Genomic DNA, 21,000 nt, shown 5'->3' with positions numbered 1-21,000 from the left:
CTGTCCACAGGAGGAACAGGCAAGTAGGGCAGAGAACTGAGGCAGGCACAAGCTGACTGCAGCATGTCCTGAGCTGGGAAGCCAGATTCAGACCCTGGCTTGCTGGAAGTCCCTTGGAGTCTGAGTCCCCATCCATCTCTGGGAGAAAACACCAAATCCTCTCCACAACCCCAGGACCCTCCATGACCATACCCACCCACTTGGACATTAAGCAACTCATTGTTTAGCAAACAGCTACATGTTTCTCGACCCCAGCGCCTTGGCCTAGGCCAAATTATCTTTCCCCTGGCCAGCTCCTTCCCACCTTTCAGAGCTCCTCTCCTCCTCAGAGAGGGTCCTGTCCTTCCCATACACCTATACATCAGCCAGCCCTGAGGTGGGAACAGCAGCCCCACCCTATGACTCTGGCCCTCTGTGCCTGAAGTGGTCTCAGCTCCCCAGGCTCTTGTCTTGTCCCACACGAGGCTGCAGCCCCTTCCCCCATGAGAGCAGAGATGGAGTCCCCAGTGTGATGCCCAAATACCATATAAATCTATGACTCAGGACACCTCGGGTGAATACTAGGAACTTCATTTTACTTTCTTTTTGGATTTGGTTGAGGCAGTCTCATGTAGCCCAAGCTGGCCTCAAACTCTCAGTGTAGCCAAGGTTTCCCTACTGCCTCCATCTCTGGGGTGCTGGGATGACAGGTGTGACGTACCACAACAGGCTTTCTTTTGTTGGCAGGGTCTCATTGTGTGGCACAGGCTACCTAGAACTCCTGGACTCCTGGGATCCTCCTACCTCAGCCTCTTGGTCAGCGGGGACTGCAGATGCCACCATTAGCCCACTCAGCCCAGCAGGGGCTTTTGTTTCTTCAGCATCACTCTGGCCCAGGTGTCCAACCCACCACCCAGCCAGAGGTCGTCACTCAGGAGTGAGGTTTGCAAATGATACTCTTTGGCTCACATTTCCCTGGAAAAAGAACATAAACATACCTTCAGGCACCAGAGGTCTCTACCACAAAGGAACTTCCCCATTAGGAAGGCAGCCTCCCCCACCCTACCTGGGACCCGCTCACCATGGACACCTCATCCAGCTTGTGAAACTCTGACACATCTTGGTGACAGTGTCTGACTGCCATGACCACGGAGCCAATGAGCAAAACAGACACTAACAAACACACGGCTATCACCACACCTGGGTTCCTGTGTGAAGTAGGGATCCACCTGTCACCTGGAGCTGGGGACAGAAATCTACAGTCACTTGGAGTCTCACTTATGCCAGGTCCTAGAACCTTTTTTTTTTTTTCCTTTTTTTCTTTCTTCAGGTAGGGTCTCACTCTATCCCAGGCTGACCTGGAATTCACTATGTAGTCTCAGGGTGACCTCAAACTCATGGCAATCCTCCTACCTCTGCCTCCTGAGTGCTGGGATTAAAGGCGTGTGCCACCATGCCTGGCTCCTTTTTCTTTTTCTTTTTTTTTGAGAAGGTGTTGGGGCGAGGGGGCGGGGAGAATGGGCACACCAGGGCCTCCAGCTGTTGCAAACGAATTCTAGATGCATTGCCACCTTGTGCATCCGGCTTACGTGGGCCCTGGGGAATCAAACCTGGGTTCTTTGGCTTTGCAGGCAAGTGCCTTAGCCACTAAGCCATCCCTCCAGTGCCCCTCCCTTTTTTTTGAGGTAGCTCTAGCCCAGGCTGACCTGGAATTCACTGTATAATCTCAGGCTGACCTTGGGCTTTTTGGAAGCAGAGTCTCACTCTGTAGCCCAGGCTGGCCTCTGATACACAGTGAACCTCCTGCCTCAGCCCCCTAGTGCTGGGATTAAAGGAATGTTGCCTCTAGGCCTGTTCTTTCCTTTACCTGGTGACCAGGGTCACCCTAGTCTAAAGAAAGAGTGGCTCTTAGCCGGGCGTGGTGGCGCACGCCTTTAATCCCAGCACTCGGGAGGCATAGGTAGGAGGATCGCCGTGAGTTCAAGGCCACCCTGAGACTCCATAGTGAATTCCAGGTCAGCCTGGGCTAGAGTGAGACCCTACCTCAAAAAAAAAAAAAGAAAGAAAGAAAGAAAGAAAGAGTGGCTCTTGGGGCTGGGGATGGTGGCATACACCTTTAATCCCAGCACTTGGGAGGCAGAGTTAGGAAGATTGCTATAAATTCAAGGCCACCCTGAGACTTCCTAGTGAATTCTAGGTCAGCTTGGATTAGAGTAACACTCTACCTTGCAGAAAAAAAAAAAAAAAAACAGTGGCTCTACCTACCAGCCATGCCCCATCCCTCATTGGAAATTCTAGGCAGGGTTCTGCCTCTGAATCACACTTACAAAGCCTATTTTGTCATTTTATATAAACGTACAAATTTTATGGGATTTTTATCTTTTATTTTTTATTTGCGAGAGAGAGAGATGGGAAGGGGCAGATAGAGAGAAATGCATGTACAAACGAAGTCCAGATGCATACACCACCATGTGCATCTGAGTCCTGGAGAATCAAACCTGGGTCGTGGGCTGGAGATGGCTTAGCGGTTAAGCACTTGCCTGTGAAGTCTAAGGACCCTGGTTCAAGGCTCGATTCCCCAGGAACTACATAAGCCAAATGCACAAGGGGACACATGCATCTGGAGTTCGTTTGCAGTAGCTGGAGGTCCTGGCATGCCCATTCTCTCTCTCTCTCTCTGTCTGTCTGTCACTAATAAATAAATTTAAATTAAAAACCACTTAGGGACTTCCGGTTAAGATGGTGGCATAGGAACCATGCCAAAGCAGCCTAGGGGAGAAAAAGTTAAAAAAAAAAAAAACAACAGCAAAATACACTCTTCTACTAAAAAGTGAAGTGTATAAGAAATTATCAACTATAGCAGAGAAGTAGGAGAGATCCAGAGCATCTAGAGCCCACCAGGCATGGCCACAGTCACAAGGCTCGGCCTAAGTCCTGAGCCGCAGGAAAAGCCAGGTGAGGGGATTCTCCACTCAAATTGGCCTCTGCACAAACTCAAGAAACATGAAGGGAGGATAGCAGGGACCAAGGGAGGATCAGCAGGAGAACTAGAGCCACCATCCACAGCCTCACCCACCCCCCAGTGCAAGCGCCAGCAAGTATCAGAGACCTGGGAAGGGAGTGTACCTATAAAGCACCCAGCACCAGCAACCAGAGCAGAGATCCAGGGACCCAGCCAGCCTACCTGAGCCCACACAGCAGCAAAGAGGGAATCAAGTGGGAGAGCAGCATAACTGAGACCAAAACAATCCCAAAAGGTAACTGGGATTATACCAGGTCAGTACCCGCCAGGTAGGTAGGCTTGAATCAGAAGTGCTAATTGTACCTTCCATGTCAGGATAAATTATATGGTAAATCTGATGGATGGTTGGATCTGGCATTCTTTTTTTTTCCAGACCAATTTTTTTTTTTTATTGACAACTTCCATAATTGTAAACAATATCCCATGGTAATTCCTTCCTTCCTTCACTTTCCCCTTTGAAACTCTCCTCTCCATCATATCCCCTCCCCTCTTAATCAGTCTCTCTTTTATTTTGATGTTATGATCTTTCCTCCTATTATGATGGTCTTGTGTAGGTAGTGTCAGGCACTGTGAGGTTATTGATATCCAGGCCATTCTGTGTCTGAAGGAGCATGTTGTAAGGAGTCCTACCCTTCCTTTGGCTCTTCCACTCTTCTGCAATGGACCCTGAGCCTTGGAAGGTATGATAGAGATATTTCAGTGCTGAGCACTCCTCTGTCACTTCTTCTCAGCACCATGGTACCTTCTGAGTCAGCCCAAGGTCACTGTCATAGGAAAAGAGAAGCTTCTCTAACCAAAAATGATAGTACTATTTATATATGGGTATGAACGTTAAGGAAGTGCTTACTGGACAGTCTGGTTAGCATACTATATACATTTAGCCAAACACAAGCAGACATTACACCCCTAGGGCTCATGACTGCACCTGTTGTAGGTTTTCAGTATTAAGAATGTATTGCATCCCATGGAGCGGGCCTCCAGTCAAAGTAGAGGGTGGTTGGTTTCTCCCATAACAGATGTGCCACTATTGTACCTGTTGGCTCATTTGGCCTGGCTGGCCAAATCTAAGGCTTGCAGTGTCCACTTAGGCTATTTCACCATTAATCTGTTCTACTTACATATATACATATATATATGTGTAGATATATATACAACACCATCCTATTAAGAGCCCCCCCTCCTTTTCTATTCCCTTTATATCTCTTTTCTGCTACTGAGTTTTCTTCCTACTCACACAGAAGTCCAATCATCTGTAGCTAGGATCCACATATGAGAGAGAACATATGATGTTTGGCTTTCAGGGTCTAGGTTACCTCACTAAGTATAATATTTTCCAGATCCATCCATTTTCCTGCAAATATCATAACTTCATTTTCTCTTTACCGCTGAGTAGAACTTCATTGTGTAAATGTGCCATATCTTCATTATCCATTATCAGTTGTGGGACATCTAGGCTGGTTCTATTTCCTAGTTCTATGTGCTGTCGGGTAGAGGATGTCAGCTCTGCATAGCCTCAGACAGACTGTTTTCCACCACTTCCCATAACCCTAGATTTCCTCCTTCCCAACGTGGGTTTTAACTTCCCCACTTTCCAGCTTGTGGTCTAGGTAGGCAGAAGACCCAGACAGTGTGCACTCTTCATTTTAGCCCATCCTTCACCTTTCTAGACCATAGGTGGGGCGAGACTCTCGGATCTGCCATTCTTAAATAAGCTATATTTGGGACTTGTCATTTGTTGCTTCATGATTTATAGTGCCTTTGTTTCCCATTTGTTTCCTTCTGTTGTTCATTAGGGAATGGTCTCACTTGGTCATAAACTGACTTGACACCCTCAACAGACCAGAAATCTTAGCCTCCTAGTTGACAGGATTAAGGGTATGGAGCAACACACATCCTAACGGACTGTGACTTTGCTAAAGGATCTGGTTGTCATAATATCTACTCTTTTATGTTTTTAATTTTTTGTTGTTATTTTATTTATTTTAGAGTGACAGACAGAGAGAAAGAGACAGAGATAGAGGGAGAGAATGGGCGCGCCAGGGCCTCCAGCCACTGCAAACGAACTCCAGACGCGTGCACCCCTTGTGCATCTGGCTAACGTGGGTCCTGGGGAATCAAGCCTTGAACAGGGGTCCTTAGGCTTCACAGGCAAGTGCTTAACTGCTAAATCATCTCTCCAGCCCCAATAATACCCACTCTTACGTAAATACTCTGTACTGTTTTTCATTGAATGTGTACATTGTTTAGTTAAATTTTAGAATATGCCTATAGTTTACTCCATTCAGCCTACTTGAATATTCTCATAGCAAGCAAACCCAACATCCAGGGTCACTTTTGTAGATACTCTGAGAGTCTTAAGAGCCACACCTAGCACCTTAAGCTCCTAACCTGAAGATACATAACATCAGATTGATTGATACATCTGATAATACTGCAGATAATTAGAAATTCCAAACATTAAATTAATCTAATGCAAAAATATATACATTGAAACACAAAAAATCAAGACAATATATATCCACCAAAAAGTATTAATGCATCAGAAATGACCTCCAGTGAGACTGATTTAGAGGAAATACCTGAGAAAGATTTCAAAAGAATGATTATAAGTATGTTCAAAGAAATGAAAGAAGACACATGAAATCAAATCAATGAAATAAGGAGGTCAATACAAGATATAAATAAGGAAATAGAAATAATAAAGAAAACCCATCATGGATGAGCCTAATAATGGTACCAAACTGCCTATACTTGCACAATAGAAAACTAATAAAAAAATAAAAAAGTATAAGCAAAAAAAATAAAGAAAGAAAACCCAGTCAGAATTACTAGGAATGAAGAACACAGTCAATGAAATAAAAATCTCTGTAGAAAATCTCAGTAGAATGGATGAAGGAGAGGACAGAATATCTAAGCTAGAAGACCAGGTGGCATATCTAATACAGTCCAACCAAGAGAAAGACAAACTAATAGGAAAGTATGAATAGGAATTTCAAGATATTTGGGACACTATGAAAACATCAAACATAAGAATTCAGGGTATAGGAGAAGGAGAAGAATTTCACTCCAGAGGCATAGTAGGTGTTTTCACAAAATCATAGAAGAAAACTTCCCCCAAATTGGCAAAGAGATGCCAATGCAGATACAGAAATCCTTTAGAACACCAACCAGATAAAACCTGGAAAGAACCTCTCCTCACCATATTATAATTAAACTACCAAATGTACAAACCAAAGAAAATATATTGAAAGCAGTTAGAGAAAAAACCAAGTCACATGCAAAGCCTATCAGGATCACAGAAGATTACTCAACACAAACTTTAAAAGTCATAAGGGCTTGGAGTGATGTATTCCAAGTTCTGTAGGATAACAACTGGCAACCAAGGTTACTTTACCCTGCAAAGCTATCCATTCAAATAGACAGAGAAATAAGGACATTCCACAACAAAAGCAGTCTGAAGGAATATATGAAGACAAAGCCAGCTCTGCAGAAAAACTTGAAAGGATCCTCCATGCTGAAGAGAAATAAAAGCACACATATAAGGAACCTGGAAAAAACAAACAATACTCAAATACTAGTTAATACAAGAGAGCAAAGGTAAAACCGGAAAAACTACAAAACAAACAAAATGGCAAAAATAAATACACACCTTTCAATAATAACTCTTAATATCAAGGGCCTCAATGTCCCAACCAAAAGACATAGGTTTGCAGACTGGGTTAAAAAGCAGGATCTGGGCTGGAGAGATGGCTTAGCGGTTAAGCGCTTGCCTGTGAAGCCTAAGGACCCCGGTTCGAGGCTCGGTTCCCCAGGTCCCACGTTAGCCAGATGCACAAGGGGGCGCACGCGTCTGGAGTTCGTTTGCAGAGGCTGGAAGCCCTGGTGCGCCCATTCTCTCTCTCTCCCTCTACCTGTCTTTCTCTCTGTGTCTGTCACTCTCAGATAAATAAATAAATAAATGAACAAAAAAATTTAAAAAAAAAAAAGCAGGATCCGCTGGGTGTGGTGGCGCATGACTTTATTCCCAGCAGAGTTAATTCCAGGTCAGCCTGGACAAGAGCAAGACCCTATCTCAAAAAACCAAAAAAAAAAAAAAAAATCTCCCAACTAAAAAATGTCCAGGCCCACATGGATTAACTGGTGAATTTTACCAGACTTTCATGGAAGAACTAACACCATTGCTTCTTAAACTTTTCCATAAAATATAAATAGAAGGAATCCTACCAAACTCCTACAAAGCCAGCATCACCCTGATACCAAAACCAGGCAAAGATAGAACCATAAAAGAAAATTACAAGCTAGGCTTGGTAGCACATGCCTTTAATCTCAGCACTCAGGAGGCATAGGTAGGAGGGTTGCCATGAGTTCAAGGCCACCCTAAGGCCACCCTGAGACTACCTAGTGAATTCCAGGCCAGCCTGAGCTACAGTGAGACCCTACTTCAACCCTGAACCCCACCCCCTGCCAAAAAAAGAAAAGAAAATTACAGACTAATTTCCCTCATGAATATAGATGCAAAAATTCTCAACAAAATATTGGAAAACATAATTCAAGAATATATCAGAAAGATCATTCACCCTGACCAAGTAGGCTTTATCCCAGAAATGCAGGGATGGTTCAATATATGCAAATTGATTAATATAATACATTATATAAATGGACTGAAGGACAAAAATCACATGGTCATCTCATTAGATGCAAAAAAAGCATTTGACAAAATCTAACATCTCTTCATGATAAAAGTCCTACAGAAATTAGGAAGAGAAGGATCATTTTCTCAACATAATAAAGGCTATTTATGACAAGCCTACAGCCAACATATTACTAAATGGAGAAAATCTTGAAGCTTTTCCACTAAAATCAGGAACAAGACAAGGGTGTTCACTCTCCCCACTTTTATTTAATATAGTACTGGAAGTCCTAGCCATAGCAATAAGGCAAGAGACACGCATAAAAGGGATACAAATTGGAAGGGAAGAGATCAAGTTATCATTATTTGCAGATGACATGATTCTGTACATATAGGATCCTAGATTCTACCAGCAAATTGTTAGAGCTGATAAACACCTATAGCCATGTAGCAGGATATAAAATAAACAGTCAAAAATCAGTAGCCTTTCTATATGCTAACAACAGACACACAGAAGATGAAATCTGAGAATCACTCCCATTCACAATTGCATCAAAATAATAATAAAGTAACTTGGAATAAACCTAGCTAAAGAAGTGATGGATCTCTACAATGAAAACTTTGTAACACTCAAGCGAGAAATTGTGGAAGACACTAAGAAATGGAACCATCCCTTGTTCTTGGATCAGAAGAATCAATATTGTGAAAATGGCAATCTTACCAAAAGCAATCTACACATTTAATGCAATCCCCATCAAAATTCCAATGGCATTCTTCATGGAAATAGAAAAAGCAATCCAAAAATTCATTTGGAATTACAAAAATCTCAAATATCTAAAACAATACTGAGTAACAAAAATAAGGCTGGTGGTATCACCATACCTGATTTTAACCTATACTACAGAGCCATAGTAACAAAAAGCATTGTACAGGGTCAAAAAAAGACATGTAGATGAATGGAACAGAATAGAGCACCCCGATGTAAGCCTGGGTTATAGCCACTCACTGAAGAAAAGACAGCCTCTTCAGCAAATGGTGCTGGGAAAACTGGATACATATCTGTAAAGGATGAAAATAGATCCTTATCTCTCTCCATGTACAAGAATTAGTCCAGATGGTTCAAAGACCTTAATATCAGACCTGAAACTCTGAAACCACTAGTGAAAAAAGTAGGGGAAACCCTTCAACATATTGGTCTTGGCAAAGACTTTCTGAATATAACCCCAATTGCTCAGGCAATAAAACCACAGACTAACCACTGGGACATCATGAAATTACAAAGATTTTGTATAGCAAAGGACACTGTGAATAAAGCAAAGAGGCAAACTACAGAATGGGAAAAAATCTTTGCCACCTATACATCTGATAGAGAATTGATACCTAGGGTATACAAAGAACTCAAAAAATTAAGTAATAAGAAATCAAACAATCCAGTTAAAAAATGGTCTATGGAACTAAATAGAGAGTTCTCAAAAGAAGAATATGGATGGCATATATAAACATCTAAAAAACTGTTCTACATCCCTAGTCATCAGGGAAATGCAGATTAAAACCACACTGAGATTCCATTTCACTCCTGTCAGATTGGCTACTATCATGAAAATAAATGACCATAATATGATGGAGAATGGAATTTCAAATGGGAAAGTGTGGGGGTGGGGAGGGAGGGAATTACCATGGTATATATTTTATAATCATGGAAAATGTTAATAAAAATTAAAAAAAAAAAAGAAAAGAAATGACCATAAATGCAGGTGAGGATGCAGCAAAAGAGGAACCCTTCTACACTGTTGGTGGGAATGCAATCTGGTTCAGCCATTGTGAAAATCAGTGTGGACGATACTGAGACAACTAAAAATAGATTTATCATATGACTCAGCTATAGCACTCCTAGGCATATATCCTAAGGACTCATCTTACTACCTTAGATATATTTGCTCAACCATGTTTATTGCCGCTCTATTCACAATAGCTAGGAAATGGAACCAGCCTAGATGTCCCTCAACTGATGAGTAGATAATGAAGATATGGCACATTTACACAATAGAGTTCTACTCAGCAGTAAAGAAAAATGAAGTTATGAAATTTGCAGGAAAATGGATGGATTTGGAAAGGATTATACTAAGTGAGGTAACCCAGGCCCAGAAAGCTAAATGTCGCATGTTCTCTCTCATGTGTGGATCCTAACTATAGGTGATTGGACTGTATGAGTAGGAAGAAAACTCAGTAGCAGAGCCCAGTAAGGTAGAAAGGAGCTATAAAGGGAATAAAAAGGAGGGGGAGACGTAAGAGGATGATATTGTATATATGTAAGTAGAAGAAAAGATTAATGGGGGTGAAAAGGCCTAAGTGAGGTCAGGGGAAGAGATTGAGTAAAGGAAATATGGAGGAAGGGCTAATCAAAATCTAAGAGGATATAAATAAATCATATGGAAACCTACTTTTTTGGACAAGAAAACACTCAGGAGCCAGAGATTGTTACTAGAAAATTTTCTATACCAGGGATGGGATACCTTCCAGTGAGTTGTTGGCCAGGGAGGTCCCTGAGGCCCCCAAAACATTAAAGGCCATTGCCAAAGTCCTTGGTTTCCCACCAGGAATAGATGGTAAGACCCTATTGTTGAAGACTCCACATACTTGGGCTGCAAGGTCATTGAGAAATCCCGCTGGAACTGAGCTGATAACCTCCTCCATGTAGACCAGCTGACAGAAAGTTGGAAAAAGCCACGCTGCATGCAGCTCAACAGCAGAGAGAAAAATCACCAGTGAAGATACCCAACAGTGGACACTGCAAGCCTTATATTTGGCCAACCAGGCCAAATGAAACAATGGGTGCAATAGTGGCATGTCTGTTATGGGAGAAACCAATCGCCCTCTAATTTGACTGGAGGCCCACTCCACGGGAGGAAATACATCCTTGATACTGAAAACCTACAACAGGGGTAGTCATAAGCCCCAGGGGTATAACATCTGCTGCTGCTTGGCTTAATGTTTATACTATGCTCATCAAACTGCTCAGTAAGCACTTCTCTTAATGTTCATACTCATATATTAATGCTACTCTCACTTTTTCTTTAGAAAACTTTCTCTTTTCAGATGGCAGTGACCTTGGGATGACTCAGAAGGCATCATGGTGCTGAAAGAAGTGACAGAGGAGTGCTCAGCACTGAAATGTTTATCACACCTTCCAAGGCTCAGGGTCCATTGAGGAAGAGGTGTTGAAAAGAATGTAAGAGCCAACAAAATTGATAAACCCTTAGCAAATCTGACCAAAAGAAAGAGAGAAGAGACACAAATTAATAAAATCAGAGATGAACAAGGTAACATCACAACAGATTCCAGAGAAATTCAAAAAATTATAGGGACATACTATAAAAGCATATACTCCACAAAGTATGAAAATCTGAAAGAAATGGATGATTTCCTTGATCTATATGACCTACCTAAATTAAATCAAAATGAGATTAATCACTTAAATAGACCTATAACAAACATGGAGATCCGAGCAGTTATCAATAATCTCCCAACTAAAAAAAGCCCAGGCCCGGATGGATTCACTGCTGAATTTTACCAGACTTTTAAGGAAGAGCTAACACCATTGCTTCTTAAGCTTTTCCAGGAAATAGAAAAAGAAGGAATCATACCAAACTCCTTCTATGAGGCCAGCATCACCCTGATACCAAAACCAGGCAAAGATAGAACAAAAAAAGAAAATTACAGACCAATCTCCCTCATGAACATAGATGCAAAAATTCTCAACAAAATATTGGCAAACAGAATACAAGAGTATATCAAAAAGATCATTCACCCTGACCAAGTAGGCTTTATCCCAGAGATGCAGGGATGGTTCAACATACGCAAATCTATAAATGTAATACATTACATAAATGGGTTGAAGGACAAAAATCACATGATCATCTCATTAGATGCAGAGAAAGCATTTGACAAAATCCAACATCCCTTCATGATAAAAGTCCTACAGAGACTGGGAATAGAAGGAACATATCTCAATATAATAAAGGCTATTTATGACAAGCCTACAGCCAACATATTACTAAATGAGGAAAAACTGGAAGCTTTTCCACTAAAATCAGGAACAAGACAAGGGTGTCCACTGTCTCCACTTCTATTTAATATAGTTTTGGAAGTCTTAGCCATAGCAATAAGGCAAGAGACACACATAAAAGGGATACAAATTGGAAAGGAAGAAATCAAGTTATCATTAGTTGCAGATGACATGATTCTATACATAAAGGACCCTAAAGACTCTACTAGCAAGCTGTTAGAGCTGATCAAAACCTACAGCAATGTAGCAGGATACAAAATAAATACACAGAAATCAGTAGCCTTCGTATATGCTAACAACAAACACACAGAGGATGAAATCAGAGAATCACTCCCATTCACAATTGCATCAAAAAAAATAAAATACCTTGGAATAAACCTAACTAAGGAAGTAAAGAATCTATACAATGAGAACTTTAAAACACTCAAGCGAGAAATTGCAGAAGACACTAGAAAGTGGAGAAACATCCCTTGTTCCTGGCTTGGAAGAATCAATATCGTGAAAATGGCAATCTTACCTAAAGCAATCTACACATTTAATGCAATCCCTATCAAAATTCCAAAGGCTTTCTTCATGGAAATAGAAAAAACAATCCAAAAATTCATTTGGAATCATAAAAAACCTCGAATATCTAAAATAATACTGAGCAACAAAAAAGAGGCTGGTGGTATCACCATACCTGATTTTAACCTATACTACAGAGCCATAGTAACAAAAACAGCATGGTACTGGCACAAAAACAGACATGTTGATCAGTGGAACAGAATAGAGGACCCAGATGTAAGCCCAAGTAGCTATAGCCACCTGACATTCGATAAAAATGCCAAAAATACTCATTGGAGAAGAGACAGCCTCTTCAGCAAATGGTGTTTTGAAAACTGGATAAATATCTGCAGAAGGATGAAAATAGATTCTTCTCTCTCGCCATGCACAAGAATTAAGTCCAAATGGATTAAAGACCTTAACATCAGACCGGAAACTTTGAAACTGCTAGAGGAAAAAGTAGGGGAAACCCTTCAACATATTGGTCTTGGCAAAGACTTTCTGAATACAACCCCAATTGCTCAGGCAATAAAACCACAGATTAACCACTGGGACCTAATGAAATTACAAAGATTTTGCACCGCAAAGGACACAGTGAAAAAAGCAAAGAGGCAACCTACAGAATGGGAAAAAATCTTCGCCAGCTATATATCTGATAGAGGATTAATATCTAGGATATACAAAGAACTCAAAAAGTTAACCAATAAGGAATCAAACAAGCCAATCAAAAAATGGGCTAAGGAGCTAAATAGAGAGTTCTCAAAGGAAGAAATACGAATGGCATATAAGCACCTAAAATAATGTTCTACGTCACTAGTCATCAGGGAAATGCAGATTAAAACTACATTGAGATTCCATCTCACTCCTGTCAGATTGGCCACCATCATGAAAACAAATGATCATAAATGTTGGCGGGGATGTGGAAAAAAAGGAACCCTTCTGCACTGCTGGTGGGAATGCAATCTGGTCCAGCCATTGTGGAAAACAGTGTGGAGGTTCCTAAAGCAGCTAGAGATTGATCTACCATATGACCCAGCTATAGCACTCCTAGGCATATATCCAAAGGACTCATCTCATTTCCTTAGAAGTACATGCTCAACCATGTTTATTGCTGCTCAATTTATAATAGCTGGGAAATGGAACCAGCCTAGATGTCCCTCAACTGATGAGTGGATAATGAAGATGTGGTACATTTATACAATGGAGTTCTACTCAGCGGTAAAGAAAAATGAAGTTATGAAATTTGCAGAAAAATGGATGGACCTGGAAAGTATTATACTAAGTCAGGTAACCCAGGCCCAGAAAGCCAAGCGCCACATGTTCTCCCTCATATGGGGATCCTAGCTACAGATGACTGGGCTTCTGTGTGAGAATGAAAATACTTAGTAGCAGAGGCCAGTAAGTTGAAAAGGAGACATAAAGGGTGGAGAAAGGAAGGGAGGAGGATACTTAATAGGTTGATATTGTATATATGTAATTACAATGATTGTAATGGGGAGGTAATATGATTGAGAATGGAATTTCAAACGGGAAAGTGTGGGGGTGGGGAGGGAGGGAATTACCATGGGATATATTTTATAATCATGGAAAATGTTAATAAAAATTAAAAAAAAAAAAAAAAGAATGTAAGAGCCAAAGGAAAGGTAGGACTCCTTACAACGTGCTCCTCCAGACACAAAATGGCCTCACAGTGCCTGACACTACCTACACAAGACCATCATAATAGGAGGAAAAGATCATGACATCAAAATAAAAGAGAGACCGATTGAGAGGGGGAGGGGATACAATGGAGAATGGAGGTTCAAAGGGGAATGTGGGTGGGGGAATTACCATGTGATATTGTTTACAATCATGGAAGTTGTTAATTATAAAAAAATAAAAATAAATAGATAAGAAAACAAACAATAACTACACAAGAAATAAAAAGCTACAAACTGGGTCCTTTAACTTTGCACACAAGCTTCTTAAACGCTAAACCATCTGTTCAACCACCCCTCCCCCCTCTTTTTTTTTTGAGGTAGGGTCTCACTTTAGCCCAGGCTGACCTGGAATTCACTATGTAGTCTCAGGTTGGCCTTGAACTCATACTGATTCTCCTACCTCTGCCTTCCCAGTGCTGGGATTAAAGGCGTGCGCCACCACACCAGGCTATTTCTTACTTTTTGGGTGTTTTCCTTTTATGATACAGGGTCTTGCTCTCCTGAGTGTTGGGACTACAGGATTACTCCAGCCCAGTTGGTGACAACTATGTAATTATAACCTGTGTTTCTTGCACACAGCTACGCCCCAGGACATTGCATACACCAGATAGTCAATAAATATGCAGACTATGCTAACCAGCTTTAGACCAGGTGGCAGGAGCTTGACTTGGCCATACTCCTTACTCTCTGTCTTCCCCTGGGGGCGTTGCCAGACTGCATCTGTGTAAGGCAGAATCTTCATACTCACCTGGGCCTGGGCTATGAGGGGTGAGAGTCCCTGAGGTCAAGGCAGTGGCCTGGGAAGCCGAGGTGATCTCTGGACCGGGCGAACTAGAGCCGGAAAGAGACAATGTCCAGGTTTGTGGGGTGGTGAAGTCTGTTATGGAATCTGTTTGGCCTAGGTCAGTGGTATTTTCTTGTGGACTTGTGGGGTCGGGGTCCGTGGTGTTTTCTTGTGGACGTGTGGGGTCGGGGTCCGTGGTGTTTTCTTGTGGACTTGTGGGGTCGGGGTCCGTGGTGGAGTTTTCTTGTGGACTTGTGGGGTCGGGGTCCGTGGTGTTTTCTTGTGGACTTGTGGGGTCGGGGTCCGTGGTGTTTTCTTGTGGACGTGTGGGGTCGGGGTCCGTGGTGTTTTCTTGTGGACGTGTGGGGTCGGGGTCCGTGGTGTTTTCTTGTGGACTTGTGGGGTCGGGGTCCGTGGTGTTTTCTTGTGGACTTCTGGGGTCGGGGCCCGTGGTGGTGTTTTCTTGTGGACTTGTGGGGTCGGGGTCCGTGGTGTTTTCTTGTGGACGTGTGGGGTCGGGGCCCGTGGTGGTGTTTTCTTGTGGACTTGTGGGGTCGGGGTCCGTGGTGGTGTTTTCTTGTGGACTTGTGGGGTCGGGGTCCGTGGTGTTTTCTTGTGGACGTGTGGGGTCGGGGTCCGTGGTGTTTTCTTGTGGACTTGTGGGGTCGGGGTCCGTGGTGTTTTCTTGTGGACTTCTGGGGTCGGGGTCCGTGGTGTTTTCTTGTGGACTTGTGGGGTCGGAATCCATGGTGGAGTTTTCTTGGGAACTTACAGAGTTAGTGCTTGGCCTTGAACGTTGTTTGTCAGTAGAAGAGCTCTGAGCATTGGAAGACAGCTTTCTAGAATCATCTACGAAAACAAAAAAGGAAAAGGAGTCGGATGTAGTGGCACATGTCTTTAATCCCAGCACTCAGCAGGCAGAGGCAGGAGGAGCCCTGTGAGTTCGAAGCCAGCATGAGACTATATAGTAAATTCCATGTCAGTCTGGGATAGAGTAAGATCCTACCTCTACCCCCTCCAAATAAATAAATAAGCAAACAAATAAATAAATAAATAAAAGAGGGCTGGATAAAATAGCTTAATGGTTAAGGCACTTGCCTGTGAGACCTCAGATCCCAGGTTTGACTCCCCAGAACCCACATAAGCCAGATGCACAAGGTAGCACATGTATCTGGAGTTTGTTTGCAGTGGGTAGAGGCCCTGATGTACCCCCCTCTATAAATAAATAAAACTAAAATTTTAAGAGAGCTGAAGCTGGGTGTGGTGGCTCATGCCTTTAGTCCCTTTTGTCTCAGGAGGCAAAGATAGGAGGATTACTGTGAGTTTGAGGCTACCTGAGACTACATAGTGAATTCCAGGTCAGCCTGGGCTAAGATGAGACCCTCCCTCAAAAAACCAAAAATGAAATAATAGAAAAGAGGGCTGGAGAGATGGATTAGCAGTTAAGGCGCTTGCCTGCAAAGCCTAAGGACCCAGGTTCAATTCCCCAGTACCCACATAAGTCAGATGCACAAGGTGACACATGCATCTGGAGTTCATTTGCAGTGGCTAGCGACCCTGGAACACTCATTCTCTCACACATAAATAATACACACACACATATTGGTTTTTCTATATAAAGTCTAACTCTAGCTCAGGCTGACCTGGAATTCACTATGTAGTCTCAGAGTGGCCTCGAACTCACAGCGATCCTCCTACCTCTGCCTCCTGAATATTTCTGAATATTTTTTAAAAATTAAAGGAAATGGGGACTTGCTCAGGGGTTAAAGGCATTTGCTGGCAAAACATGCCAGTCTGGAGCTAAATTCTCAAGCTCTCTATAAGTGCATTGGGGCACGGCTCTGGTGTTTGCAGCAGCAAGAGGCCCTAATCTGTCTGCCCCCTCCCACACATATATGCAAATAAGAAAATGAATACAACTTTTTAATTTTTTTTATTTATTTATTTGAGAGTGACAGAGAGAGGAAGAGGCAGATAGAGGCAGAGAGAATGGGTGCCAGGGCTTCCAGCCACTGCAAACGAACTGCAGATGTGTGCGCCCCCTTGTGCATCTCGCTAACGTGGGTCCTGGGGAATCGAGCCTCGAACCGGGGTCCTTAGGCTTCACAGGCAAGCGCCATCTCTAAGCCATCTCTCCAGCCCTGAATACAACTTTTTAAAGATAAGCTAAAACCCAGCCAAGGTGGTGGCAGTGCACACCTTTTATCCAGGACCCGGGAGGCAGAGGTAGGAGAACAGCTGTGAGTTCAAGGCCATCCTAAGACTATTTAGTGAATTCCAGGTCAGCGTGGGCTATAATGAGACCCTACTTTGTGTGAAAAGAAAGAAGGAGGAGGAGGAGGAAGAAGGAAGGAGAAGGAAAGAGAAGAAGAAGAAGGAAGGAAAAAGAAGAAAATAAGAAGGAAAGAAAGAAATGGAATTCCCAGGGCTATACAGAGCCTGGAATCAGAAACAGGCTGTGATGGGGACCAGAGATACTGCTTAGTGGTCCATCCCAGCAGCAGTGACACAGGCTCAAGGCCAGGGCTCCCCCTGCCGGACTTGCGGAGCATGCCCGATGTCTGGCTCTACAGAGCCCATGGAGACTGCAAGCCCTGCTGGGTCCCCAACACTGTGGAAGGAGGGGAATATCCAGCTACAGTGGATTCGGGACTCAGAGCATTCAGTGAAAAATGAGCCTCAGGTAGGGACCTCCAAGCACCCCAGAGCTCTAAAACCTTTGTAGTGGAGGAGATGCCTGCACCCCAAAGCCCAGGCAGAGAACTGAGAAAGGCCTTTCAACTTTTGGGGACTCAGTTTCCCTTTTTGGTAGAGTGGAAGTCACTGCCCTTGACAAAGATGCTTGTGCCTGCCCACGGGGATCACTTCTGAGTCTGGCAGGTTCAGCTGTGACCTTCCTCCCCAGGGACCTAGACCAGCTATAAAACCAAGCTCACAGTATGGAAGGCTCACCTGCTACCACTGAGCTGCGTGTCCCAGGTCAAACTCCTGCGGGAGGAATGTGTCAAAGGGTTAAAAAGATGGAGAAACTTAATTCTGGAAGGATGCCATTTTGTGAGAAGCCCCCTGCCTGAGTCCGCAATCTACAAAACCAAAACAATCTCTGAGAGCAAGGTTTCTTTTCTTTTTTAATTTTTATTTTTTTATTTATTTGAGAGCAACAGACACAGAGAGAAAGACAGATAGAGGGAGAGAGAGAATGGGCGCGCCAGGGCTTCCAGCCTCTGCAAACGAACTCCAGACACGTGCGCCCCTTGTGCATCTGGCTAACGTGGGACCTGGGGAACCGAGCCTCGAACCGGGGTCCTTAGGCTTCACAGGCGAGCGCTTAACCACTAAGCCATCTCTCCAGCCCAGCTTTTCTTTTCTTTTCTTCTTGTCGAGGTAGGGTCTCGCTCTAGCCCAGGCTGACCTGGAATTCACTATGTAGTCTCAGGGTGGCCTCGACCTCACAACAATCCTCCTACCTCTGCCTCCTGAGTGCTGGGATTAAAGGCATGCACCACCCTGCCGGGCTAAGGGTTCTATTTCTGCATGTGGTCAAAAGTCCCTAAATCTTCCATTTCTTTAGGTTTCCCCTACAAACTGCCCCGTTTTTATGTTAACAGTCGCATGAGTTTGTGAGGCCAAACTCTAACTCAGAGGAACACCTAGGACCCTGCCTGCTTCAGGAAACAAAAACGGCAGCAGATCCCTGCTTTTGTTTGTTTGTTTGTTTTTCGAGGTAGAGTCTCACTCTAGCCCAGGCTGACCTGGAATTCACTATGTAGTCTCAGGGTGGCCTTGAACTCATGGCAATCCTCCTACCTCTCTGTCTCCCGAAGGCTGGGATTAAAGGTGTGTGCCACCACGCCCGGCTAGATCCCTGCTTTTGAGATTGCTGGCCTGAGCTTTAGAAAGCTCGGTCCCCTTCTGCACAAGTAAGCATGACTTTGCCAAAATACTCTGGATTGTGTAGTCGTTCTGAGGCCCTAGACTTGGGTTTTTTGTTTGTTTGTTTGTTTATTTTGTTTTGTTTTTTCAAGGTAGGGTTTTGCTTTAGCCCAGGCTGACCTGGAATTTACTATGTAGTCTCAGGGTGGCCTCAAAACCATGGAAATCCTCATACCTCTGCCTCCCACGTGCTGGCATTAAAGGTGTGTGCCACCACTCCCGGCTTTTTATTTATTTGTTCATTTATTTTTGGTAGTAGGGTCTAACTCTAGAGTGGTCCCAAACTGCCCTCGAGGCCCATGCTGACTTGGAACTCACTCCATAGCCACAGGTCTCTTACCTCTGCCTCCCAAGTGCTGGGATTAAAGTGTGTGTACACCACCAAACCTAGCCCTAGACTCATTTCTAACAGCTGGGTAGTGGGAACAACCAGTGTTTCAACACACACACACGTTTTGAAACACTATTCCCACTGTGTGTGTGCATGTGTGTGTCTGGATTCCAGGTGTGGCAGAGGGTTGGGAAATAGTTCCTGGTACACCTCCCATAATGACTTCCTCCAGTTCCAGGTGGCTGGACTCTTAGGTCTGTAAGCAAGTTCACACCCATGTCCACTGTGCCCGGGGTGATATTTGTGCTTCCTTCTTGAGTCAGTCACCCCAGACAGCAGAAATGCGGAACTAACACTTAGGCATTGACCCTGGGGGGGGGGGGTGCCAAGTCTCTAGTAGTCTACTAGGAACTGTGGGGGTGATGTCCAGGAGTGTAGGGAGGCATCTAAGTGAGATGACCCATCAGGGACTGGAGTGGACCCCAAGCCCAACCAGAACTCTAGAGAATGGAATGAAGAAATCAGTTGGTGTCCATTGAGACGCGGTGGAGGACACCTGTTAACTGGCTTAGCTGGAGAGTTAAGCAGAAAGGAAAAGTCCCATTGGTTGTTGGTGGGCTGTGGCAAGCAGGACAGCTGGAGGGAATTAAGTCAGACACCAGAACTTGTGATGGGAGCTTTGGATGTTGAATGACCAGGAAGTGAGCCTCTACCCTCGACCCCCTCCCACGCCTCTGGGTGTCAGGTGGTCACCAGCTTCTGTCCCGTCAAGTCACACAGTCCAAGCACAGGTAGCCTCAGAGGGTTCTTACAACTGTATTTGTTTCTGAGTACCAAGAGAAAAGGGTCTAGAAGCCAGGTGAGGTATTGAGCTGTGTCATCCCCTGCCACCTCTCCCCTACACTGTCGCGCCCCCTCCCTCCACCAACTTTCTGGAAGGCTTGCCTTCCTCACACCGGCTCTTACCTGAAGAGGAGATCCAGGGCCTGGGTAGCAGCAGCAGAGCCAGCAGGAGCAGCTGGGATCTCGCCATGCCTGCGCGGAGCCCGGCTCTGCCCCTCTGCCCGGTGCGAGTCCAGGGGGCTGAGCCTTGCGCTCGCGCGCCCCCTATCGGCGACGAGAGGTACTGCGCAGGGGCGAGGTGCGTGCCAGTCACTCCAGTCGAAAGGATGCCATTCTCGTCCTCACCCCTGTATCTATACATCTCTACCTTCCTCAACATGCGGCCTAGACTGATCCTGAAACATCTAAATGCTTCTAAGGACACAGACCTACTGTCCACCACTCGGATGCCTACCTATAGCTGCTCAAACCTATGCTGAACCCTTATCTCGCTTGCTCCCAGGCACCTCCTCTGCCCCCAAACATGTCCCTGACAACCATCGGCAGGGGCTATCTTTGTCTTTTGTCTCATCCAGACAAGGGACCCCTTGCGGGTTGGGCCTAGCACCCCTCCTCACCCACGAGCATAACTAGAGCCTTCTAGAATTTCCAGAATGACTATCTACACATATACCAGAGTGGCCTAAAGCCAGGTTCCCAGATAGTTTTTCTGTTGCCTTTATTTTTCTGAGACAGGGTCTCCTTATGTGGCACAGGCTGCCCTGGAACTCACATTCACCCTGCCTCAGCCTCCCCAGTGCTGGATGACAGGTGTGTGCCACCAAGTCTGCCCAGACACAAGTTTGTTGTTTGTTTTGGTTTGGTTTGGCTTGCTTTTTTGAGATAAGGTCTCAGGTAGTCTTAGGCTAACCTCAAACAGTGATGCCCCTGCCTCAGCCTCCTGAGTGCTGGGATGACAGGTGTGTGCCACCAAGCCCAACAAGACACAAGTTTTTAGAAACACTGGGCACAGCTATCACGTAGAGGTGACTGAATGTGTCTCTGCTAGTTGTATGGCCCAAGTGAGTCTACCTTGGTGGCCTGTGACTCCCAGGAAAAACAGGGTTCCCTAATCCTGGTTATAAGTCCTGGGCATACACTGTGGGAACTGGAATCCTTGGGGCCCTTTG

The 21,000-nt window shown here is 44.3% G+C and overlaps 1 protein-coding gene across 1 annotated transcript; it reads right to left on the bottom strand.

The window, feature by feature from the left end:
* Nucleotides 1-554: 554 nt before the first annotated feature.
* Nucleotides 555-20,037, bottom strand: LOC101615653 (IQ motif containing N). The gene is made up of 4 exons (XM_045137450.1): nucleotides 19,955-20,037; nucleotides 14,689-15,573; nucleotides 1,061-1,221; nucleotides 555-954 (listed from the first exon to the last, which is right to left on the bottom strand). Exons 1-4 carry the CDS (start codon nucleotides 20,019-20,021, stop codon nucleotides 907-909), a joined length of 1,161 nt encoding a protein of 386 aa, XP_044993385.1. The 5' UTR covers nucleotides 20,022-20,037; the 3' UTR covers nucleotides 555-906.
* Nucleotides 20,038-21,000: the final 963 nt, after the last annotated feature.

Source organism: Jaculus jaculus, chromosome 1 (genome assembly GCF_020740685.1).
Source record: "Jaculus jaculus isolate mJacJac1 chromosome 1, mJacJac1.mat.Y.cur, whole genome shotgun sequence".
NCBI lineage: Eukaryota > Metazoa > Chordata > Mammalia > Rodentia > Dipodidae > Jaculus > Jaculus jaculus.
Note: the sequence above shows the minus strand (reverse complement) of the source record. Positions and strands in the feature narration are given on the sequence as shown.

Excerpts from the sequence above, each read along its gene's own strand:
- LOC101615653 (XM_045137450.1), bottom strand. The coding sequence starts at position 20,021 with ATGGCGAGATCCCAGCTGCTCCTGCTGGCTCTGCTGCTGCTACCCAGG. Across the intron at positions 1,222-14,688 it reads CCCTCATAGCCCAGGCCCAG|CTCCAGGTGACAGGTGGATC; the intron begins GTGAGTATGAAG and ends TTCTGTCCCCAG. Across the intron at positions 955-1,060 it reads AGCTGGATGAGGTGTCCATG|GGAAATGTGAGCCAAAGAGT; the intron begins GTGAGCGGGTCC and ends TTCTTTTTCCAG.